General features: G+C 43.6%; 2 protein-coding genes and 1 non-coding gene across 3 annotated transcripts; 2 read left to right on the forward strand and 1 right to left on the reverse strand.

The window, feature by feature from the left end:
• Window positions 1-1,887: 1,887 nt before the first annotated feature.
• LOC143291044 (transmembrane protein 18-like) lies at window positions 1,888-16,449 on the reverse strand. Its single transcript, XM_076600628.1, has 5 exons — window positions 16,326-16,449; window positions 12,739-12,856; window positions 9,614-9,668; window positions 8,948-9,041; window positions 1,888-4,268 (listed from the first exon to the last, which is right to left on the reverse strand). Exons 1-5 carry the CDS (start codon window positions 16,377-16,379, stop codon window positions 4,101-4,103), a joined length of 489 nt encoding a protein of 162 aa, XP_076456743.1. The 5' UTR covers window positions 16,380-16,449; the 3' UTR covers window positions 1,888-4,100.
• A 94-nt stretch (window positions 16,450-16,543) lies between these two features.
• Window positions 16,544-16,614, forward strand: Trnag-gcc (transfer RNA glycine (anticodon GCC)). Its single transcript has one exon. It is a non-coding gene; the product is annotated as a tRNA-Gly (tRNA).
• A 1,138-nt stretch (window positions 16,615-17,752) lies between these two features.
• On the forward strand, window positions 17,753-24,602 carry LOC143291045 (uncharacterized). Its single transcript, XM_076600629.1, has 3 exons — window positions 17,753-18,042; window positions 21,048-21,200; window positions 23,349-24,602. The coding sequence occupies exons 1-3, from the start codon at window positions 17,775-17,777 to the stop codon at window positions 24,488-24,490; spliced, it is 1,563 nt and encodes a 520-aa protein (XP_076456744.1). The 5' UTR covers window positions 17,753-17,774; the 3' UTR covers window positions 24,491-24,602.
• The last annotated feature ends 2,500 nt before the right edge of the window (window positions 24,603-27,102 follow it).

A 27,102-nucleotide genomic window follows, 5' to 3' on the forward strand; every position in this document is an offset into this window, starting at 1 on the left:
AGCCAGAAGTTCACACACACACAGAAAGCTGTGAACAGCCAGAAGTTCACACACAGAAAGCTGTGAACAGCCAGAAGTTCACACAGAAAGCTGTGAACAGCCAGAAGTTCACCACAGAAAGCTGTGAACAGCCAGAAGTTCACACACAGAAAGCTGTGAACAGCCAGAAGTTCACACACAGAAAGCTGTGAACAGCCAGAAGTTCACACACAGAAAGCTGTGAACAGCCAGAAGTTCACACAGAAAGCTGTGAACAGCCAGAAGTTCACACACAGAAAGCTGTGAACAGCCAGAAGTTCACACAGAAAGCTGTGAACAGCCAGAAGTTCACACACAGAAAGCTGTGAACAGCCAGAAGTTCACACACAGAAAGCTGTGAACAGCCAGAAGTTCACACACAGAAAGCTGTGAACAGCCAGAAGTTCACACACCACACAGAAAGCTGTGAACAGCCAGAAGTTCACACAGAAAGCTGAGAACAGCCAGAAGTTCACACAGAAAGCTGTGAACAGCCAGAAGTTCACACACACACAGAAAGCTGTGAACAGCCAGAAGTTCACACAGAAAGCTGTGAACAGCCAGAAGTTCACACAGAAAGCTGTGAACAGCCAGAAGTTCACACACAGAAAGCTGTGAACAGCCAGAAGTTCACACAGAAAGCTGTGAACAGCCAGAAGTTCACACAGAAAGCTGTGAACAGCCAGAAGTTCACACACAGAAAGCTGTGAACAGCCAGAAGTTCACACAGAAAGCTGTGAACAGCCAGAAGTTCACACACAGAAAGCTGTGAACAGCCAGAAGTTCACACAGAAAGCTGTGAACAGCCAGAAGTTCACACACAGAAAGCTGTGAACAGCCAGAAGTTCACACAGAAAGCTGTGAACAGCCAGAAGTTCACACAGAAAGCTGTGAACAGCCAGAAGTTCACACAGAAAGCTGTGAACAGCCAGAAGTTCACACACAGAAAGCTGTGAACAGCCAGAAGTTCACACACAGAAAGCTGTGAACAGCCAGAAATCCACACACAGAAAACTGTTGTGACATAAAATACAGCTTCTCAGGAAGGTGTCACTGCATTGGACAAATCCATATATGCTCGACCACATCTGCTAGGCAGATGGCTGACCAGCAGCATAAGCCAGCACACAAGTAAGGCTCTGAGTGCATGCATATACATCTGAGCATCAATCAGGGTGGATTTCTTCTACACAATTTTGCAAGGGGATAACACTTTGGTCGCCATAGGTTCTTCTTCAGTGCGCCAAGTGCATGCTGCACAAGGGACCTCGGTTTGTCATCTCATCTGAAAGACTAGACACTCAGTTTGATTTTCCAGTCAACACCTGGGAGAAAGGGCCAGAATGGGATTCAAACCCATACCTTCACTGTACATTTTATCGGCAGATAAACCCATACCTTCACTGTACGTTTTATCGGCAGATAAACCCATACCTTCACTCTACATTTTATCGGCAGATAAACCCATACCTTCACTGTACATTTTATCGGCAGATAAACCCATACCTTCACTGTACGTTTTATCGGCAGATAAACCCATACCTTCACTGTACATTTTATCGGCAGATAAACCCATACCTTCACTGTACATTTTATCGGCAGATAAACCCATACCTTCACTGTACGTTTTATCGGCAGATAAACCCATACCTTCACTGTACATTTTATCGGCAGATAAACCCATACCTTCACTGTACAGCAGATAAGTGTCTTAACCACTTTGCCACCTTCCTCCTTCATACAATACAATACAATTCAATATGATACAACACAATGCAATGTTAAAGTTTACCGATGAGGACACACACACACACACACACACACACACACACACACACACACACACATGCTCACAAACACACGCATAAATACATACAATCACTGTCAGTGACATCATTCATAATCAAGCCAGCATTGGCTGCCGTTCACAATCAACGTTTAATGCCGAAGTTACAAAGATCCCACAGCGATATCTGACCGTAAAGCCAAACCAACAGCTTCCCACCTCATGGACTTCACACACACACACACACACACACACACACACACACACACACACAAAACAAAAAAACAAAAAATTGTAACAATGTGTGTCATGCCAACTCAATCAACAAATGAACAATTGCCTCTTTCTGTGCAAGTGCACACACACACACACACACGCACACACACACACACACACACGCACACACACACACACACACACACACACACACAGGGTCTGCAGTTTGACTTGCAGTAGACCATGCGTGGTGGTCTGGGTGCTTGTCCAATGGTTGAGACCATAAACTGAGGTCCCGTCTGCAGCATGCCCCTGGTGCACGTAAAATAACCCATGGCAACAAAGGAATTGTCCCTTGTAGAATGATCCACTTCAATAGCAAAACAAATCATGAGCAGAAATCAAAAAGAGCAGAGCATGGGGGCCACTGCACTGCGGATACACATCTACACAAGGGGAACAACCTAAATTTCACATTCAAATCTGTTGTGACAAAATAGTCACACACACACACACACACACACACAATTCAGAGAGAGAATAAATATACACAATTGAAAAAAAAGAGGAAAAAACACTTCAACCAACCAGCAGTTTTCATCTACATTTTTCAGTGTTCAAGAAAAAATCCTTTTCTTGTCCACCATGAACTCTACCTTTTGAACTCTACCCTTTGACCTTTAGTGCGCATGAAAGCAAACCCACAATGCTACAACAAGGATGTAACCTCTATTTCCCCATCTCTTCATTTCAATGCTACACTATTCACTCCTGACTTCACTAAAGCTACAACAAGGACGTAACCTCTATTTCCCCATCTCTTCTTTTCAATGCTACACTATTCACTCCTGACTTCACTAAAGCTACAACAAGGACGTAACCTCTATTTCCCCATCTCTTCTTTTCAATGCTACACTAAACTATTCACTCCTGACTTCACTAAAGCTACAACAAGGACGTAACCTCTGTTTCCCCATCTCTTCTTTTCAATGCTACACTAAACTATTCACTCCTGACTTCACTAAAGCTACAACAAGGATGTAACCTCTATTTCCCCATCTCTTCTTTTCAATGCTACACTATTTACTCCTGACTTCACTAAAGCTACAACAAGGACGTAACCTCTGTTTCCCCATCTCTTCATTTCAATGCTACACTATTCACTCCTGACTTCACTAAAGCTACAACAAGGACGTAACCTCTATTTCCCCATCTCTTCATTTCAATGCTACACTATTCACTCCTGACTTCACTAAAGCTACAACAAGGACGTAACCTCTATTTCCCCATCTCTTCATTTCAATGCTACACTATTCACTCCTGACTTCACTAAAGCTACAACAAGGACGTAACCTCTATTTCCCCATCTCTTCTTTTCAATGCTACACTATTCACTCCTGACTTCACTAAAGCTACAACAAGGATGTAACCAGTACTTCCACATCTCTTCATTTCAACAGAACACTAAACAGCTTTGGCTGGTCAAACTTCAGCTAGCTTTCAAACTTCAGCTAGCTTTGGCTGGTCAAACTTCAGCTAGCTTTAGCTGGTCATTCTTCAGCTAGTTTTGGCTGGTCATTCTTCAACTAGCTTTGGCTGCTCATACTTCAGCTAGCTTTGGCTGGTCAAACTTCAGCTAGCGTTGGCTGGTCATTCTTCAACTAGCTTTGGCTGATCATTCTTCAGCTAGTTTTGGCTGATCATTCTTCAGCTAGCTTTGGCTGGTCAAACTTCAGCTAGCTTTGGCTGTCTCTTTTCTCCCTTATTTCTGAGTTAACTTGGTGTGGTGCTGGTGTTGTTAGGGTGGGGTTTTTTTTTGTGTGTGTGTGTGTCAAATGTTAATAATTTCTTTGCCTATTCACACAGAAGAAGAAAATATTAATATAAATAAAACTGTTTCCTGACTTTGCTGATTTAAACATAATAATAATAATAATAATAATAATAATAATAACAGAAGACTACCAGATACTGAATGCTCTGAGGCATGGTCAAAGAGCGGGGAAGATTTTTTTTCGTTTCCTTTCTTGTGAAACAAGTTTTTCCTGCATAACATCCGCCACCCTTAACTGCTCACAGCTCAGTTGTCTTTCTTGCTGTCACCACTCGCCACCTCACAACTGGAGGGTGTCTGCCCTTTGTCACCGTCAACATCAACTGTTGCCTCCCCTTCCTTCCGGGCGCCTTGCTGCAGCTGCTTGCGTCGGATGTTGCGCATCAGGTCAGCGGACATCTTCAGCCACAACACCTGCATTGTCATCATCAGGTCAGCCACAACACTTGCATTGTCATCATCAGGTCAGCCACAACACCTGCATTGTCATCATCAGGTCAGCCACAACACCTGCATTGTCATCATCAGGTCAGCCACAACACCTGCACTGTCATCATCAGGTCAGCCACAACACCTGCATTGTCATCATCAGGTCAGCCACAACACCTGCATTGTCATCATCAGGTCAGCCACAACACCTGCACTGTCATCATCAGGTCAGCCACAACACCTGCATTGTCATCATCAGGTCAGCCACAACACCTGCATTGTCAACATCAGGTCAGCAGACATCTTCAGCCACAACACCTGCATTGTCATCATCAGGTCAGCCAAAACACCTGCATTGTCATCATCAGGTCAGCGGACATCTTCAGCCACAACACCTGCATTGTCATCATCAGGTCAGCCACAACACCTGCATTGTCAACATCAGGTCAGCAGACATCTTCAGCCACAACACCTGCATTGTCAACATCAGGTCAGCCACAACACCTGCATTGTCATCATCAGGTCAGCGGACATCTTCAGCCACAACACCTGCATTGTCAACATCAGGTCAACCACAACACCTGCACTGTCATCATCAGGTCAGCCACAACACCTGCACTGTCATCATCAGGTCAGCCACAACACCTGCATTGTCATCATCAGGTCAGCCACAACACCTGCATTGTCATCATCAGGTCAGCCACAACACCTGCATTGTCATCATCAGGTCAGCCACAACACCTGCACTGTCATCATCAGGTCAGCCACAACACCTGCATTGTCATCATCAGGTCAGCCACAACACCTGCATTGTCATCATCAGGTCAACCACAACACCTGCATTGTCAACATCAGGTCAGCAGACATCTTCAGCCACAACACCTGCATTGTCAACATCAGGTCAGCCACAACACCTGCATTGTCATCATCAGGTCAGCCACAACACCTGCATTGTCATCATCAGGTCAGCAGACATCTTCAGCCACAACACCTGCATTGTCAACATCAGGTCAGCCACAACACCTGCATTGTCATCATCAGGTCAGCCACAACACCTGCATTGTCATCATCAGGTCAGCCACAACACCTGCATTGTCATCATCAGGTCAGCCACAACACCTGCATTGTCATCATCAGGTCAGCCACAACACCTGCATTGTCATCATCAGGTCAGCGGACATCTTCAGCCACAACACCTGCACTGTCAACATCAGGTCAGCCACAACACCTGCATTGTCATCATCAGGTCAGCGGACATCTTCAGCCACAACACCTGCATTGTCAACATCAGGTCAACCACAACACCTGCATTGTCAACATCAGGTCAACCACAACACCTGCATTGTCAACATCAGGTCAACCACAACACCTGCATTGTCAACATCAGGTCAGCCACAACACCTGAATTGTCATCATCAGGTCAGCCACAACACCTGCGTTGTCAACATCAGGTCAGCGACAAAAAAGGGTCTGTTTTTGTTGTTTTTTGTTTGCTTTTTACTTGCTCATCATTCAGACTGTGAGAGGGTATGTTTCAGATGTTGGAGGATTCAGCCAGTTCTTTTTTTCCTTCTTTCCTTGTGGGTTCAGAGCGAAGGAAAAAATCCATGACTGAAAAGGCTGGAATCTGAGAACAAAACATGGTGTAAACAGATGACTACATGATCATACCAAGACTCAAAACTCCAGAACATGCTGTCAGAAGATCATTACATGATCATACCAAGACTCAAAACTCCAGAACATGCTGTCAGAAGATCATTACATAATCATACCAAGACTCAAAACTCCAGAACATGCTGTCAGAAGATCATTACATAATCATACCAAGACTCAAAACTCCAGAACATGCTGTCAGAAGATCATTACATAATCATACCAAGACTAAAAACCGAAGACTGCTTTATCCTCTGTACACAGGTAAAGAAATTCATTGGGCAGTGGTGGGAGGTGAGGACTGCCAGACACCTTCCACAATAAGATGAGGACAGGCATGGAAAAAACACCACAATGAGATGAGGACAGGCATGGAAAAAACACCACAATAGGGAAATGAGGACAGGCATGGAAAAACACCACAATAAGATGAGGACAGGCATGGAAAAAACACCACAATGAGATGAGGACAGGCATGGAAAAAACACCACAATAGGGAAATGAGGAAAGGCATGGAAAAAAACACCACAATAAGATGAGGACAGGCATGGAAAAACACCACAATAAGATGAGGACAGGCATGGAAAAACACCACAATGAGATGAGGACAGGCATGGAAAAAACACCACAATAAGATGAGGACAGGCATGGAAAAACACCACAATAAGATGAGGACAGGCATGGAAAAACACCACAATAAGATGAGGACAGGCATGGAAAAAACACCACAATGAGATGAGGACAGGCATGGAAAAAACACCACAATGAGGACAGGCATGGAAAAAACACCACAATGAGATGAGGACAGGCATGGAAAAACACCAGAATAAGATGAGGACAGGCATGGAAAAAACACCACAATAAGATGAGGACAGGCATGGAAAAACACCACAATAAGATGAGGACAGGCATGGAAAAAAACACCACAATGAGGACAGGCATGGAAAAACACCACAATAAGATGAGGACAGGCATGGAAAAAACACCACAATAAGATGAGGACAGGCATGGAAAAAACACCACAATGAGGACAGGCATGGAAAAACACCACAATAAGATGAGGACAGGCATGGAAAAAACACCACAATAAGATGAGGACAGGCATGAAAAAACACCACAATAAGATGAGGACAGGCATGGAAAAACACCACAATGAGATGAGGACAGGCATGGAAAAACACCACAATAAGATGAGGACAGGCATGGAAAAAACACCACAATAAGATGAGGACAGGCATGGAAAAAACACCACAATGAGGACAGGCATGGAAAAAACAACACAGTAAGATGAGGACAGGCATGGAAAAAACACCACAATAAGATGAGGACAGGCATGGAAAAACACCACAATGAGGACAGGCATGGAAAAAACACCACAATAAGATGAGGACAGGCATGGAAAAAACACCACAATAAGATGAGGACAGGCATGGAAAAACACCACAATAAGATGAGGACAGGCATGGAAAAACACCACAATGAGGACAGGCATGGAAAAAACACCACAATAAGATGAGGACAGGCATGGAAAAAACACCACAATAAGATGAGGACAGGCATGGAAAAAACACCACAATAAGATGAGGACAGGCATGGAAAAACACCACAATAAGATGAGGACAGGCATGGAAAAAAAACACCACAATGACAGGCATGGAAAAAAAACCACAATAAGATGAGGACAGGCATGGAAAAAACACCACAATAAGATGAGGACAGGCATGGAAAAAACACCACAATAAGATGAGGACAGGCATGGAAAAAACACCACAATAAGATGAGGACAGGCATGGAAAAAACACCACAATAAGATGAGGACAGGCATGGAAAAACACCACAATGAGGACAGGCACGAAAAAACACCACAATGAGATGAGGACAGGCATGGAAAAACACACCACAATGAGATGAGGACAGGCATGGAAAAACACGCCACAATAAGATGAGGACAGGCATGAAAAAACACCACAATGAGATGAGGACAGGCATGGAAAAACACACCACAATGAGATGAGGACAGGCATGGAAAAACACCACAATGAGGAGATGAGGACAGGCATGGAAAAAACACCACAATAAGATGAGGACAGGCATGGAAAAACACCACAATGAGGAGATGAGGACAGGCATGAAAAAAACACCACAATAAGATGAGGACAGGCATGAAAAAAACACCACAATAAGATGAGGACAGGCATGGAAAAAACACCACAATGAGGACAGGCATGAAAAAAACACCACAATAAGATGAGGACAGGCATGGAAAAACACCACAATAAGATGAGGACAGGCATGGAAAAAAACACCACAATGAGGACAGGCATGGAAAAACACCACAATAAGATGAGGACAGGCATGGAAAAACACCACAATAAGATGAGGACAGGCATGGAAAAACGCCACAATGAGATGAGGACAGGCATGGAAAAACACCACAATGAGGACAGGCATGGAAAAACACCACAATAAGATGAGGACAGGCATGAAAAAAACACCACAATAAGATGAGGACAGGCATGGAAAAACACCACAATGAGGACAGGCATGGAAAAACACCACAATGAGGACAGGCATGGAAAAACACCACAATAAGATGAGGACAGGCATGGAAAAAACACCACAATGAGGACAGGCATGGAAAAACACCACAATAAGATGAGGACAGGCATGGAAAAACACCACAATGAGGACAGGCATGGAAAAACACCACAATAAGATGAGGACAGGCATGGAAAAACACCACAATAAGATGAGGACAGGCATGGAAAAACACCACAATAAGATGAGGACAGGCATGGAAAAACACCACAATAAGATGAGGACAGGCATGGAAAAACACCACAATGAGATGAGGACAGGCATGGAAAAACACCACAATAAGATGAGGACAGGCATGGAAAAACACCACAATGAGGACATGAGGACAGGCATGGAAAAACACCACCATAAGATGAGGACAGGCATGGAAAAAAACACCACAATGAGGACAGGCATGAAAAAACACTTACCACAATAACCAGACAATTGATAAGGATGGGCACAGAAAAGACGACGGAGATGAACAGCCCGTTGGAATCAAAGTACTGTTGTCTGCTGAACTTCCTGCCAACAACAAAGTGACACAGACTCTATTCCAAAGATGTGTGTGTGTGTGTGTGTGTAATGTGGGTGTGGGTGTGTGTGTGTGTGTGTGTGTGTGTGTGTGTGCAAATGTGGGTGTGGGTGTGTGTGTGCAAAGATGTGTGGTTGTGGGTGTGGGTATGTGTGTGTGTTGTGTGTGTGTGGTGGGGGTTGGGGGGGAAGGGAGGGGGATGTGTGAACACATGTGCATGTGGGTATGCATGTGTGTGTGCACATATGTGTTAGTGTGTGTGTGAGTGTGTGTGTGTGTGAGCGTGTACATGCGTGCATGTGAGGGCATATGTGTGCATGTGTGCGCATGAATGTTTGTCAATGTGTGTAAGTATGAGGGCACATGTGTGTGTGTGTGTGCATGTGAGAATCACTGACACAGACAGACAGACAGAGACTGTGTATCTATGTAAGTGATCATCTTGATTTCATGCACACTGTTCAGTGTTTATATTTCCAGTTACACTGTTGTTTTATTATATAAATCCTGACATCCATTTCAACAAACTGGCAAACATCACAGTCTTTCCACACAGACTTACTTCCAGTGCTGAGCTGCAAACTGGTTGATATACTCTGAACATCCAACCAGCATCACTGAAATTAAACAGCATTACACTGTGGGTTTGCAAACTGTTAGGGTTACTGTAAATACTGGCCTGAGAGACAGGTATGAAATCTCCATCCACAACACAACATGCTGCAGAGATTCTTCTTGTTCTTGTTTCAAAAAATAGGATCTGTGCAGGATTCTGACCTGAGTTTCCTGAGTCTGATTCCTGGCTTTGGCACATCTAGTGAGTAAAGGGGGGACATTTTTCAAATCTTTTATGTCAACACTACCGAGAATTTTTTTTTTTTTTTTTTAATGGGTGGTGCTCTCAGTGTAGCGATGCGCTCTCCCTGAGAAGAGCAGCGCGAATTTCACACAGAGAAATCTGTTGCGACAAAAAGAGTAATACAATACAAAACAATACGATACAATACAATACGATACAAATGTGCATACATTCTAGTGCCCTAATCTCCTTTATGTGTATATATCATATATGCATGCAGAAAATAATTTGCACATTAAAGATCCTGCAATCCATGTCAGTCTTCAGTGGGTTATGGAAACAAGAACATACTCAGCATGCACACCCCTGAAAACAGAAGATGGCTGCCTAACTGGCAGGCCAAAACAGTCCACCAGGTAAAAAGACCACATGTACACAGAGTGAAAATGGGAGTTGCAAAGCACAAACACAGGAGATGGGAAAACAGATTACACAATAACACGACTCTGTTTAGCTGAACAAACTTCCCTGAGTGAAGTCTGCCAAAATCTAAAACCATTCTTTAAAATTTTTAATTTCTAAATCTAATTCAAATTTAAAATAACAAAGGCCAAAAATTTAAAACTATCATGTATAAACTTTGTGCAAATTGTCATCTGCAACAAAGATGAAAACTATAATTTCAGTCGAGGAATAATCCTTTCAGGATCAGGTTTGTTTTTAAATTGGTTTACTTACAACTTTTAACACAGGTGGAACAATTAGCTGACGTGCTTTCTCACTGACAGAAACTATCTATCTTTTTTTCTTTTTTCTTTTTTTAGCAACATAGAAAGTCAAAATTAGAAAATAGGAAATAAACAAATGTGGGTAATTCTTCATAAAGACTGCCGCCCTCCCCACATAGAAAGCCAAAATCAAAAATAAACAAATGTGGGTAATTCTTCATAAAGACTGCCGCCCTCCCCACATAGAAAGCCAAAATCAAAAATAAACAAATGTGGGTAATTCTTCATAAAGACTGCCCCCTCCCCACATAGAAAGCCAAAATCAAAAATAAACAAATGTGGGTAATTCTTCATAAAGACTGCCCCCTCCCCACATAGAAAGCCAAAATCAAAAATAAACAGATGTGGGTAATTCTTTATAAAGACTTCTTAAAACAAGAAAGGCAAGACCTTCAAGACTCACTTGTGACACACACTGAAAAGATAAAGGAAAAAAACTTACAAGAATTAGTTTGTTGAAATGTGTTCTCAATTCGTGATTATAATTAAATAAAGCTTCAAGTTTAAAACGAAAAAAGTAAAGACTTCAAAGCAGATTCGAACCCAGGATGTTCAGGTCAAGAACAAGTGCTTTTGTGCACTGCGCTAACGCAGCATTCAACGACGTTGTCCAAAAATAATTATTTAAGCATATATGCATTTAGCGATAATCAAAGTAAAAACATCATATAAATGATGTTCTTTTGGTATATCTCAGGAATTTAAGAATTTCTTTCAAGTCCAAGGTAATGGAGATGTTCCCATCACCTGAAACACACTACAATATGTGTTCAATATTTATAGATCTGCAGAAATCTGTGTTCAACTAGCCTCAAAAGTACGACAATGACCATTCAATTTCTCTTTTCTATTCATTCTAGTTAATTCAAAATCCACTTTAAAACATTCATATGAAGTAAATACGTCAATCATTATGTAAGAAATTCTTTTAATTCAGCAGTAAAAGAGACATTGCCATCGCGTCAGGCTTTGCAACATGTTGTCAAGATCTGCACAAACCAGTGTTGACAAGGCTGACCATAGTTAAACAGTCAATTCAAATTTTCTTTTATGTTCATTCTAGTTAATTCAGTGTCCACTTTAGAATATTCATATGCAGTAAACACGTCAATAATGTAGTTAGTGCCACTGTATGTGTTCTGTCTAGAATTTGTATTTCTTTGCTTTCAATTGCGAAAAATAAAAATGTGATCATGGCGTTTTATTACAAGACATTCGGGCAGCTGCAAAGGGGTAACAGCGTTTTCGGAATCCAGAACCACCATCAACAAAATAAACCATTAATGATTCGGAAATACTGTTAAAATCTGGAGACATACAGCCTATCATTGTTATGACTGTGAAGATTTTTTTACTACTAAAAAAAAGTACTATGTTTAAGCCAAATTTGGTACTGGCAAAGTATTTCCGAAGAAAATGGCAATGTTAAAGTTTACTACCGACACATACACACACACACACACACACAACCAAACACCAGATTATAACACTGACTCACTTTGTTTGTAAACACAAGGGAGTCAAAAAGATAGGTCCTTCTTTTCTTTCTTTTTTTTTTTTTTTTCAAATTCTTAAAAACTTCAAAAACCTGTACAAATCTTGTTATGATCAGATCTTTGATAGCATCAACCTTTCATCAATGATAGAATGTCATCAATGGTATACAATTTTACCATCAGCAGCATCAACCTTTCATCAATGATAGAATGCCATCAATGGTATACAATTTTACCATCAGCAGCATCAACCTTTTATCACTGATACAATGTCATCAATGGTATACAATTTTACTATCAGCAGTATCAACCTTTTACCACTGATACAATGTCATCAATGATCAATGGTACAAATTTTTACTATCAGCAGTATCAACCTTTCATCATTCATACAATGTCATCAATGATCAATGGTATACAATTTTACTATCAGCAGTATCAACCTTTCATCTATGGTACTATGTCATCAGTGGTTTTATCAATGGTACTTTGCCATCAGTGGTATTCAATGATACAAATTCATCAGTGGCATTATCAGTGGTACAAATTCATCAGTGGTATTATCAGTGGTACTATGTCATCAGTGGTATTTACTGTCACTTACAGAACAGGGCGAACACAACGCCTTGCAGTGTGTGATGTCGACAGGTGAGGAAGGTGGTGATGGCACACACAACATGGAACAATGCCAGCCCTGCAAACCAGGGCTCCGTCCAGTCAATCTGCCACAGATCAAAACCACATCAAACAGGGCTCCAAAACCACATCAAGCCACATCAAAAAAACCACATCAAACAGGGCTCCAAAACCACATCAAGCCACATCAAACAGGGCTCCAAAGCCACATCAAACAGGGCTCCATCCTGCCAATCTGTCACACATCAAAATCACATCAAACAAAGCTCCAAAACCACATCAAAATCACATCAAACACAGATCCGTCCTGTCAATCTGTCATCAAAACCACATCAAACAGGGCTCCAAAACCACAGGGCTCCAAAACCACATCAAAACCACATCAAACAGGGTTCCATCCTGTCAATCTGTCATCAAAACCACATCAAACAGGGCTCCAAAACCACATCAAAACCACATCAAACAGGGTTCCATCCTGTCAATCGGTCATCAAAACCACATCAAACAGGGCTCCAAAACCACATCAAAACCACATCAAACAGGGTTCCATCCTGTCAATCTGTCATCAAAGCACATCAAACAAGGCTCCAAAACCACATCAAAACCACATCAAACAGGGCTCCATCCTGTCAATCTGTCATCAAAACCACATCAAACAGGGCACCAAAACCACATCAAACAGGGCTCCAAAACCACATCAAACCACATCAAACAGGGCTCCATCCTGTCAATCTGTCATCAAAACCACATCAAACAGGGCTCCAAAACCACATCAAACAGGGCTCCAAAACCACATCAAACAGGGCTCCGTCCTGTCGATCTGCCACACATCAAAACCACATCCAGGTGGTGACCCTGTGGAAGGACATGTAAGTCAGGGCACAGAGAAATAAACCCAGAACAGTCTATTAAAAAGAAGCTCTAAGTCCATCCATGAACTTCCTTAAAAGAAAGTGGATGGGTGGCTGTGTGCCTCAGTGAACTACACAGCAATACTAGTTGGAGCCTTGTGTTTGTGGTCTGGCCACCCAAGCCAGATAGGTCAAAGGGTGGAGAAGGGACAAAAATGACTGACTAGAACTCTGACACCTGCCAAACCCAAAGGAAGCTCTGAGTCCATTCCTGAACAGACCTGCTTGACCCAGCTGAGGGACACCTCCAGAAGTGGTGACAGCGTCTGCTGCCAGAGACCACCCAGTACAGTTGGTCTGGAGGCAGACCAAGGGACAGGATGGCCAGGGGTGCAAACACTTCCAAACAACACTTCTCCCCAGCACTTCTTCCCACGTCTTCCAAACAACACTTCTCCCCAGCACTTCTTCCCACGTCTTCCAAACAACACTTCTCCCAGGGCACTTCTTCCCACGTCTTCCAAACAACACTTCTCCCCAGCACTTCTTCCCACGTCTTCCAAACAACACTTCTCCCCAGCACTTCTTCCCACGTCTTCCAAACAACACTTCTCCCCAGCACTTCTTCCCACGTCTTCCAAACAACACTTCTCCCCAGCACTTCTTCCCACGTCTTCCAAACAACACTTCTCCCCAGCACTTCTTCCCACGTCTTCCAAACAACACTTCTCCCAGGGCACTTCTTCCCACGTCTTCCAAACAACACTTCTCCCCAGCACTTCTTCCCACGTCTTCCAAACAACACTTATCCCCGGCACTTCTTCCCACGTCTTCCAAACAACACTTCTCCCCAGCACTTCTTCCCACGTCTTCCAAACAACACTTCTCCCCAGCACTTCTTCCCACATCTTCCAAACAACACTTCTCCCAGGGCACTTCTTCCCACGTCTTCCAAACAACACTTCTCCCCAGCACTTCTTCCCACGTCTTCCAAACAACACTTCTCCCCAGCACTTCTTCCCACGTCTTCCAAACAACACTTCTCCCCAGCACTTCTTCCCACGTCTTCCAAACAACACTTCTCCCAGGGCACTTCTTCCCACGTCTTCCAAACAACACTTCTCCCCAGCACTTCTTCCCACGTCTTCCAAACAACACTTCTCCCCAGCACTTCTTCCCACGTCTTCCAAACAACACTTCTCCCAGGGCACTTCTTCCCACGTCTTCCAAACAACACTTCTCCCCAGCACTTCTTCCCACGTCTTCCAAACAACACTTCTCCCCAGGACTTTCAAACTTAGCTGAGCTGGTGGTCTGGGGGCAGTGCCAGAAACCTTCCTTGCCAAGCATGTCTGCATTTCTCACCTTGTCTATGGCTGCCACTGCAATGGGAGTGGGCGTGTTCTAGTCGCCATTCTCCTGTTATCAGTGCTATGTTACAAGGGTCACCATTCTCCTGTTGTCTGTGCTATGTTGCAAGAGTCGCTATTCTCCTGTTGTCTGTACTATGTTGCAAGTGTCGCTATTCTCCTGTTGTCTGTGCTATGTTGCAAGGGTCACCATTCTCCTGTTGTCTGTGCTATGTTGCAAGGGTCACCATTCTCCTGTTGTCTGTGCTATGTTGTAAGGGTCACCATTCTCCTGTTGCAAGGGTCGCCATTCTCCTGTTGTCTGTGCTATGTTGTAAGGGTCACCATTCTCCTGTTGCAAGGGTCACCATTCTCCTGTTGTCTGTGCTATGTTGTAAGGGTCACCATTCTCCTGTTGCAAGGGTCGCCATTCTCCTGTTGTCTGTGCTATGTTGCAATAAACACCAAAGGACAGCTGCAGGATAGCAACTCTTGAAACCTTCAAATGACTTCAGACAGTTCAACATTGAACAATTTGACCTAAAGGCCATCAGCTGATAGGTTGCTAAAGTCATTCTGGAGACTTCAGGTCATTCATTAATATACACTTCATTTCACATTACATCTCAGTCATGACATTCAAATAATGCCCTTTCTCTCCATCTCTCTTTACCTCACTCCATGTCCAATCAATGAATGGACAGTTGGGAGGACGGGATGTGAGGTGTGTGTGTGTGTGTTTGGTTTGGTGGGTGGGGGAGGGGGGGGGGGGTATTTCTCAGTGCTCCTGATTTACCTGCACACTAGCTGATGGGAAAGGTAAGAAGCAATTGTTTGTATTATAAGCCTTTGTCTTATATTAAAACTATAAAAAGGTTACAGTATTTACTTGTTGCATAATGCATCAAAAATTCTGTTATACTGATCTGAAGAACAAAACCTTATGCAGCCAGGTTTATACAATGAATACACTGACTGAGAAAGTGAGAAATTAAGGATCAATTCGTTCATTTTCATCAAAATCATCCTCGTAACGGCCACAACCAACATGGTACTGATTACTCTGCAGCCTGGATGGTGGTTGAAATGCCATGGAAAGGAAGAGATTTTGACAGATACTTTGTTTTTAACGAACAATCTCATGATAGAGTGAGAGTGATAATATGAACTACTAACTAAATCAGTTAGTCCCTACAGAGATCCAATGTACTTTTTTTATTTAAATTACTAATTATTACAAAACCAATGTCCAAGATACACTTCCATGACTGCACCAAAGGCGTGTTGCATGGGTGGTCATGTACTGCAATTAAAATCAAAGATATAAATATTTCTTAGATAAGAAACAACAGTACTGTTTTCAAGTAACTCCACAGCCCTGTGATTTCATCTGTTCGTATCGGCTGCATATTTGTATTCCAAAGGCCACGTACACTTCCTTTTTCGGACGCTTTTCTCAGGACACCGCGTCTAGCGGAAGCAGACGCAACGTGGAGTCTTGTGTACGGAAGTGACATCATCTGATATGTGCATAAAAGATAGATATAAATAACTTTTCACCATATTTCCCGAAGCATCGGTGGTCTAGTGGTAGAATACTCGCCTGCCACGCGGGTGACCCGGGTTCGATTCCCGGTCGATGCATTTTGTGTTTTTTATCTCCAAAATATTCGACGAGTAACGCACACAGTTTGTCAGTTTCACTTTCTCAAGGAGGCGTCACTGCGTTCGGACAAATCCATACACGCTACACCACATCTGTTGAGCAGATGCCTGACCAGCAGCATAACCCAACGCGCTTAGTCAGACCTTGAGTGCATGCTTACATATTTGTGTACCTATGAAAGTGGATTTCATTTTACGTAATTTAGCCAGAGGACAACACTCTCGTTGCCATGGGTTCTTTTTCAGTGCGCCAAGTGCGTGCTGCACACGGGACCTCGGTTTATCGTCTCATCCGAAAGACTAGACGCTCAGTTTGATTTTCCAGTCAAACTTAGGAGAAAGGGCGAGAGCGGGATTCGAACCCACACCCTCACGGACTCTCTGTATTGGCAGCTGAGCGTCTTAACCATTCTGCCACCTTCCTCCTTGCACACAAAGAACAGTGTCTTCTTAGACAAAAAATAAATCAACATTTTCCACTCACATTTATGGGCTGATGGAACTTGGGAGAAGTATGTTTCTTTGAAAGACATTTGTTTTATTCTTTTGCATTACTTTTTTTCTCACAACAGATTTCTCTGTGTGAAGTTCGAGCTGGAAGAGCACGTCGCCACAGTACAGCGCCGCCCTTTTTTGTGCGAGCAAGTTTAACTATCAAAGTGCATATAATTTTCTTACAACCCCTTGTTAATGTGGGCTCTTTTGCGTGTGCTTAGTGTGTGCTGCATACGGTACCTCAGCTTATCGTCTCATCGTAACGACTAGCGTCCAGACCACCAGTCAAGAGTGAAAGGAATCCGGCGAGTGTGAAGTTCGATCCTATGCCTTCAGATTCTCCCGATCATTCATGATTATTTTGATGTTCTTTGTGAACAGTTATCCTATTTCACGTACATAGTTGTTTCTTTTGATTTGTTCTTGGAACATTTCTACTTCAATCGTTCTCGTCGCTGTTGTTTGTGTCAAATCGCGATCATAGAAATACACATCAAATCAAAAAGATTCAGTCAGACCCACCACAACCTTATCTCCCTTGTCACCTGTGAAAATGGACTCGCCCTCAGGTGAGAGGCTGACTGACAAACGACAAGGAAAACGCGAAGTCGCACTACGAAAGCGGAAGTGTGGAGACCGTCAACATGGTGGACAGATCAAGAGTGTTTGCCATCGCAGGCTTTGTGACGAGCGGCATCGCAGCTGCCTCTTTGATTGCTGCTTTTGCCTCACCCTACTGGGTGGAATCGAATAAGGGTGTCAGTCCGTCAGGCTTTGAGCGGATGGGACTTTGGGAAGCCTGCTTCCACGACTACTACCCCGCGAACCGCCCCGTCACTAGCAGACGCTACGAGGGCTGTTGGCCAGCCATCTCTCACGAAATGAGGGACCTCTACGATCACTTCTACCCACGTAAGGTTTTTTGTTGTTGTTTTTCGTTTGATTTGCATCTCTCTGGAAGTGGCACGCTGTGTGAGTCATCAGAGCCCATAAACACAGCTGAGAGAGAGTGGGGAGGGGGTGAGAGGGGGGAAAGGATGTGCGGAATGTAGTGATTTCCCCCCCTCCAACTACTGAACCACCCATATTCAACACACTTGTGTGTGTGTGTGTGAGGGGGTTGGGGGATTTACACTGTGTGTATGTATGTTACTCTATGGGGGAGTGGTAAGTGTGCATGTGTGTCACTGTTTGTTACTTTGTGTGTGTGTGTATGTTTGTGTGTGTGTGTGTGTGTGTGCATGTGTGTGTGTTAGCATGCATGCATTATTTTTGTGATGGTCGCAGCCCGTGGCCTGACTGTCCTATCCAGTCAACCCATGTTGTCTCCTCCTTTGCAATATGATTATGTATATATTCTGGCACATGTTCAAGAACATCTTTATAGTTTGTGGATTGTGATACGTCTGATGTGTGTCTGCATGTGTGTGTGTGTGTGCATGTGTGTGTGTGTCTGTCTGTCTGCCTGTCTGTGTCTGTGTGTGTGTGCACAAGAGAGAGAGAAAGCATAGTGTTTGTGTCCTGGTCAGCAATAGGTGAATTAAAATCATGTGACTGTTTTATTAATTTGTAACTTCTGAATCAGTTCATGTGCCAGATCAAAATGACTGAACTTTGAAAATTGGAAACTGTGAGGGATGACCATGCAGGAGCATACAGAAGGCGCTGTTTATTGTTTCACACCAGGAACTGGTGTCTGATGGGAAAAAGGTGGAGACTTTCCATATCTCCCAGGTCAACTGTTGTGCTTACCTGCTGGCCCTTCGATGTGTTCAAGTGCAGTCCTGCAGAAGATCCAGTACACATGTTCAAGTGCAGTCCTGCAGAAGATCCAGTACACATGTTCAGTCCTGCAGAAGATCCAGTACACATGTTCAGTCCAACAGAAGATCCAGTATATATGTTCAGTCCTGCAGAAGATCCAGTACACATGTTCAGTCCTGCAGAAGATCCAGTACACATGTTCAGTCCTGTGGAAGATCAAGTACACATGTTCAGTCCAACAGAAGATCCAGTACACATGTTCAGTACACATGTTCAGTCCTGCAGAAGATCCAGTACACATGTTCAGTCCTGCAGAAGATCCAGTACACATGTTCAGTCCTGCTGAAGATCCAGTACACATGTTCAGTCCTGCAGAAGATCCAGTACACATATTCAGTCCAACAGAAGATCCAATACACATGTTCAGTCCTGCAGAAGATCCAATACACATGTTCAGTCCTGCAGAAGATCCAATACACATGTTCAGTCCAACAGAAGATCCAGTACACATGTTCAGCCCAACAGAAGATCCAGTACACATGTTCAGTCCTGCGGAAGATCCAGTACACATGTTCAGTCCTGCAGAAGATCCAGTACACATGTTCAGTCCAACAGAAGATCCAATACACATGTTCAGTCCTGCAGAAGATCCAGTACACATGTTCAGTCCAACAGAAGATCCAGTACACATGTTCAGCCCAACAGAAGATCCAGTACACATGTTCAGTCCTGCGGAAGATCCAGTACACATGTTCAGTCCTGCAGAAGATCCAATACACATGTTCAGTCCTGCAGAAGATCCAGTACACATGTTCAGTACACATGTTCAGTCCTGCAGAAGATCCAGTACACATGTTCAGTCCTGCAGAAGATCCAGTACACATGTTCAGTCCTGCAGAAGATCCAGTACACATGTTCAGTCCTGCAGAAGATCCAGTACACATGTTCAGTACACATGTTCAGCCCTGCAGAAGATCCAGTACACATGTTCAGTCTAACAGAAGATCCAGTACACATGTTCAGTACACATGTTCAGTCCTGCAGAAGATCCAGTACACATGTTCAGTCCTGTGGAAGATCCAGTACACATGTTCAGTCCTGCGGAAGATCAAGTACACATGTTCAGTCCAACAGAAGATCCAGTACACATGTTCAGTCCTGCTGAAGATCCAGTACACATGTTCAGTCCTGCAGAAGATCCAGTACACATGTTCAGTCTAACAGAAGATCCAGTACACATGTTCAGTCCTGCAGAAGATCCAAATCACATCATAACACATGTTCAAAACCCTGCAGTCCATGTCACAGTGTGTTGGGTTGTGGAATCACAGAAACTCAAATACCCAGCATGCACCAACCACAAGAATTATTAGCAAGTTGATGTTGGTCATGTGATGATTAGCAAGTTGATGTTGGTTATGTGATGATTAGCAAGTTGATGATGGTCATGTGATACTTGAGAAAGAAGATAGGAAGATAAAATTTGAAGATGACCACAAAATATTATGCTAGATACGATTAATTTAGACATTGATGAGGACAGTGTATGTCACTCTGTTATGTTCCTTTTTTAATTGTAAGTCAGACCAACAGATGGAGCCAGCTTGGAGACGATTGGCATCGCTGTCCTTGACCTTTCAGACAAGGGTAAAGGTAGCAAGGCTAATTATCTCATTTGTATTATCAGTTTCAGTTTCAGTTGCTCAAGGAGGCGTCACTGCGCTCGGACAAACTCATTTGTATTATGATAATAATAATAATAATAATGATAATAATGATGTACATTTATATAGCGCCCTTTCTCTCTGACAGCTCAGGGTGCTTTACATGAAAGAAACATATTACAAGTTACATAAAACATTCATGACCACTCTCTCAAAACCCCTCCCCCCCCCCAAGCCCCCCACACACACTCCTTTTCCCACTCTTCATACATCCAAAGTGAGCTGACATGGGTGGTGTTGGAGAACAAGGAAGCTGGGAGTGCTTACAGATAGCTTTTAAAAAGATGAGGTTTTAGTGACGAGCGAAAAGCAGAAATAGAATCAGATGCATGGATATGGTGAGGAAGGTTGTTCCAGATGTGAAGAGCAGCAAAGAAGAAAGAACATTCACCATAGGTGACTCATCAGAATAGATTGTCATTGTCACAGCATGGATGCGAGCGGTTCAAGCAATGACGACGCTGGCAATGCTGCAGATGTTGGCCTGTGTGGTCATCAACATCATCTACTTCATCCGCTGCTGTCAGGGACGTCTGGAGCACTACCTGGTCCTAGTTTCTGCCGTCCTCGGCTTCCTTTCTGGTAATGTACAACATCATGAGGTTTTCTCTGTGTTTGTGTGTCTGTATGGGTGTGTGCATGTGTATGTACATGTGTATGTGTGTGTGTGTGCATGTGTGAGTGTGCATATGCGTGTTATGCTGTTGTTGTTTTACTGTGTGATGAAATTGGTTAATTGGTGGTGGTGTGAACATGTCAGTGATGGGTGGGTTATGGGAACATGAACATACCCAACATGCACAGCCAGCTCCTGAAAATGGAGTGTGGCAGCCTACATGGTATGGTAAAAACAGCTGGACATGTGAAAGCCCATCACAGATGTAAAACAACGTGGGGAATGGCAGCCCACACATTCAGAAGAACACTTCACTAAGATTGATATATCATTTATATGATGGAGATCAGTATGATGGTAGTTGGTACCAGAAAAATATTTTTGTTGTTGTTTTTTTCAGAAAGTGAGAAACTAATAAAGTGTTATTGTGTCAAGATTCTGAACATCTTATTCCTAAATGTGTTTATTTTAAAAAGCCACCAGTAAACAACATGTAATGTATTTGTCTAGTAACTGAGCAAATTTGCCTATGCTGGTTATAATCATTGTGATAAAACCTTAGAATGGAGAAAAGGAAAAACAAAGTATATGTCTAGTAACTGAGCAAATTTGCCTATGCTGGTTATAATCATTGTGATAAAACCTTAGAATGGAGAAAAGGAAAAACAAAGTATATGTCTAGTAACTGAGCAAAGCTGACTGTGTTGGTTATAATCATTGTGATAAAACCTTAGAATGGAGAAAAGGAAAAACAAAGTATTTGTCTAGTAACTGAGCAAAGCTGGCTGTGTTGGTTATAATCAGTGTGATAAAACCTTAGAATGGAGAAAAGGAAAAACAAAGTATATTTCTAGTAACTGAGCAAAGCTGACTGTGTTGGTTATAATCATTGTGATCAAACCTTTGAATGGAGAAAAGGAAAAACAAAGTGAAGAGCAATGTGAAGGGAAGGGAAGTAACTGCAGGAAAACAACGCTTCTGCAGTTCTGTCATTGTAGCAATGACTTGCAAAGTGCAAAGGTGTAACATGGATTTCTGTGAAAGTCAGTGCCATGTTCCATTCTTTGTAAACAAAGTATATTTTGCATAGTACTTAGTACTCTCTCTCTCTCTCTCTCTCTCTCTCTCTCTCTCTCTCTCTCTCTCTCAGCGAAGACAAACTTCTTTTCTTCTCAAATTCTTGATGCCACATCCACCAAATCTCTTTATTCTGTCATGTCAAATCTTGGTACTGCAAAAAAAAGACTCATCTTCCTTCTGCCTTCACTCGTCTGAACTCCTCAATGTCTTCTCCTCAGTATTTCTACTAACACCATGCTTTAATCTTATTTAGTATTGTGTAGTGTAGACCCTATTCAGGGCAGGGACTGGATGTAAAAAAGCACACCAGTGCTTATCTGTTATCCTCGAAATGAAGAATTTTGTCTTGTCTTGTCCTGTCTCTCTCTTGCTCTCTCTTTTTGATATGGTATGTCCGTTATGTAGATCTGCAAAGGGAGAAGTCCCTTTCGTATTATGTTGTCCTGTATTAGATGACTCAAGACAAAGTTATATTCCATTTAGATACTATAGCAGACCAAGTAATTTTCGGTTAGTATTACTTCTGTCTTCAACAAATGATAACGTTTTCTCAAATCTTGCTATATTTATTTGTAAGTCATTAAAGAGACGTAGTTTCATGATTGGTTGAACAGAACAGAGCTTTGTTTGAGCATACATGTAGTAAGATTATATCCTCATGCAAATCTATTCATACAAAATATGTATTCACCCCTTCAAATGGGGCCATGGCTTTATTAAATGAACTTCTCTCTTTCTCTCTCTCTTTATATATATATATATATATATATATATATATATATATATATATATATATATATATATATATATATATATATATATATATATATATATATATATATATATATATATATATATATATATATGTGTGTGTGTGTGTGTGTGTGTGTGTGTGTGTGTGTGTAAAAGGATAATTCACATAATTTTCTGCCTTGTTCTCTGTATTTCTGTAATTCTCTTCTCTCTCTCTTTGCCTCTGCCACACTATTCAGAAATGATGCTAAAAACTATTTTGTGTGTCTTGTGTTCCCCAGCCTTATTCCTCTTCATATCAGTCATCATGTTTGGGGTCCATGTGAACAGCGACAGAAACTGGCTGCCACAGCCTGACTCCATCTACCTGTCCTGGGCCTTTGGTTTCTGCATCCTGGCGGCCATCCTTTGTCTGGTGGCGGCCATGTGCCTGACCACGGACTTTGTGCGCCTTAGGATGGAGGGTGACCCCTACGACCTGCATGTGGAGGTTGCCGCGTCTCGCCAAAGTGCACACTACTTCGGGCCCCCCCCGGAGTATGACAGGGCCTTGAAGTCCTACGACAGACGTTCTGACAGAGTGCCACCCTCTCACCAAAATTCCGGTTATTCACCTCCGCAGCCCGACTCTTGGCATGATGGGAGGAGGTCATACGGGAAGCATTCCAACACAGTGACAGCACCCCATCACAGTGTTCCTCAGTCTGAGTCTGAGACTGACTTTGAGGAAAATAAGTCAGATCATCAAAGTGAGTGCAACTCTAAGCCAGAGACAGGACACAATGAAAATAAGTCCTACAGCAGGCAGTCCACCAAACGAAACACTTCTCGCCCTAACGGACTTTATTCTGAGACTGAGTGTGGTGAAGAAACAAAATCAGACAGTCGCTCCGCTACTGGACGTACAGCGTCTTCTCACACTGGACGTTACTCGGATTCAAAGCCCAGGTATGACAGCGATAAAAAACGGTATGACAGACATGTGGACGCTGATCGCCCCTCTGGGCATAGTGCACGCCATCCACTGTCAGACTCTCTCTCTCAGTATGAGGAAGAACGATCAAAGGATAGACACACACAACGTCCCTCACGACGCAACACTGATCGCTCAGAATCTCATTCCCAACACATCAATGAAACGAGGTCCAATGACAGATATTCCGGCACATCACGTCATTCTCGTTCACGTCGTTCAGAGCCAGAGGAGACAAGATCATCTGGCAGACATGGTGACACGGTTCCATCATCATCTCGTCGCAGTGCCCGTCATTCAGAGTGTCAGTCTGGCCATGAGGAGTCCAATCTGTACGACAGACGCTCCAGCACTGCACGAAGTCGGACGACTAGTCCAGCTCGACAGAATTCACGGCGCTCTCAATCCCAATCACAGTCACGCCGTGAAGCAACAAGGCAGCGATACTGATAGCTTATGACAGCCATATTGACTGCTTATGACAGCCGTACTGACTGCTTACTGACAGCATACTGACAGCCGTACTGACTGCTTACTGACAGCCGTACTGACACCTTACTGACAGCCGTACTGACTGCTTATGACAGCCATACGCTTACTGACTGCTTACTGACAGCCATACTGACTGCTTACTGACTGAGAGCCATACTGACTGACTGCTTACTGACAGCCATACTGACTGCTTACTGACACCTTACTGACAGCGTACTGACTGCTTACTGACACCTTACTGACTGCTTACTGACTGAGAGCCTGTCACAACCCATAAGGGGTTGCCCATGAACCCCCCCGCACCTTCCCAGACTAACTAACACCCCGACAACACAAAACACAGAGACATAGATAAATCAGCTCAATTCTTTACTGTTGTACATGTTGAATACCCTGGTCCAGACACACAAATTGAAACACTTAACTACAGCAACACTCTTGAATTACATCGTAGCAGCTTGATCAAGACACAGTAAGCCCTAATAACAGCAGCACAGATCTACGCAAAAGAAAAAAAATGTCAGTTCACTTGAACCAAAGTCACGTTCATCTGTTGAAGGACAGCATCACTGAACTGGCTTTAGTCGTACGCCCGCAGAAACGGAGAGGGTGGAAACGGGAGGAGGGACTGTGGGTGAGAGCGTTGGAAAATATGGGGGTCAGGGAAAGGAGTGGGAGTGAGGGGGTTTGGAACAGACGGAGATGAAGTGGAAGGACGGAAAAGTGAATCCTCAAGTCCCATTGGGGTGGCAGTCAGGGAGAACCAACAGGAAGAATCAATGGAACAAATCTGTCACCAGGCAGGAATCAGGCTCACCACTGGCCCAGGAGAGAACACGAAACATAGATCCACACAGAGGCAGAAGGGGGTCACACCAGAACCGAACCCCACGACTGTCCAAGAGGGCACCCAACAGCTCACTTGCTGGAACGGTGACCCTTCTCCTTCCAAAGCTCGGCATCAAAGGCCAAGCAAAACTCTTCCTTCACAACGACGTGAACTCCGAACTCATCTCAAGAGTTCAGAGCGAGAATGACTAAGGACATGTCAGACACACATCACAACAGATTCACGTGCATCAGTTTGGAACAGAACTGAGCACACAAGAGAACGATAGAGCAAAAGGGGGAGAGAGGAGGGAGAAAGGGAGAGGGGAAAGGAGAGGGGAAAGGAGAGGGGAAAGGAGAGGGGGAGAAGGGAGACGAACATACAAACACACGAACACACGCACAAATGAATGCTATGAGCCGTGATAGAGCCATACTGACTGACTGCTTACTGACAGCCATACTGACTGCTGACTGACTGACAGCCATACTGACTGCTTACTGACAACCGTACTGACTGCTTACTGACAGCATACTGACAACCGTACTGACTGCTTACTGACAGCCATACTGACTGCTTACTGACACTGACAGCCATACTGACTGCTTACTGACAACCGTACTGACAGCATACTGACAACCGTACTGACTGCTTACTGACAGCCATACTGACTGCTTACAGCCATACTGACTGCTTACTGACACTGACAGCCATACTGACTGCTTACTGACAGAGTACTGACAACCGTACTGACTGCTTACTGACAGCATACTGACAACCGTACTGACTGCTTACTGACAGCCATACTGACTGCTTACTGACACCTTACTGACAGCCATACTGACTGCTTACTGACACCTTACTGACAGCCATACTGACTGCTTACTGACAGAGTACTGAAAACCGTACTGACTGCTTACTGACAGCATACTGACAACCGTACTGACTGCTTACTGACAGCATACTGACAACCGTACTGACTGCTTACTGACAGCCATACTAACTGCTTACTGACACCTTACTGACAGCCATACTGACTGCATACTGACAGCATACTGACAACCGTACTGACTGCTTACTGACAGCATACTGACAACCGTACTGACTGCTTACTGACAGCTATACTGACTGCTTACTGACAGCCATACTGACTGCTTACTGACACCTTACTGACAGCCATACTGACTGCTTACTGACACCTTACTGACAGCTATACTGACTGCTTACTGACTGCTTACTGACAGCCGTACTGACTGCTGACTGACTGACAGCCATACTGACTGCTCACTGACAGCCGTACTGACCGCTTACTGACAGCCGTACTGACAGCTGACTGACTGACAGCCGTACTGACTGCTTACTGACACCTGACTGACAGCCATACTGACTGCTTACTGACAGCCATACTGACTGCTTACTGACAGCCATACTGACTGCTTACTGACAGCTGTACTGACTGACTGACAGCCATATTGACTTGCTTACTGACTGACAGCCATACTGACTGCTTACTGACAGCCATACTGACTGCTTACTGACTGACAGCCATACTGACTGCTTACTGACTGACAGCCATACTTACTGACAGCCATACTTACTGACTGCTTACTGACTGACAGCCACACTGACTGACAGCCATACTGACTGCTTACTGACTGACAGCCATACTGACTGACTGCTTACTGACTGACTGCCATACTGACTGCTTACTGACAGCCATATTGACTGCTGACTGACTGAC

Source organism: Babylonia areolata, chromosome 16 (genome assembly GCF_041734735.1).
Source record: "Babylonia areolata isolate BAREFJ2019XMU chromosome 16, ASM4173473v1, whole genome shotgun sequence".
In the NCBI taxonomy this organism is placed as follows: domain Eukaryota; kingdom Metazoa; phylum Mollusca; class Gastropoda; order Neogastropoda; family Buccinidae; genus Babylonia; species Babylonia areolata.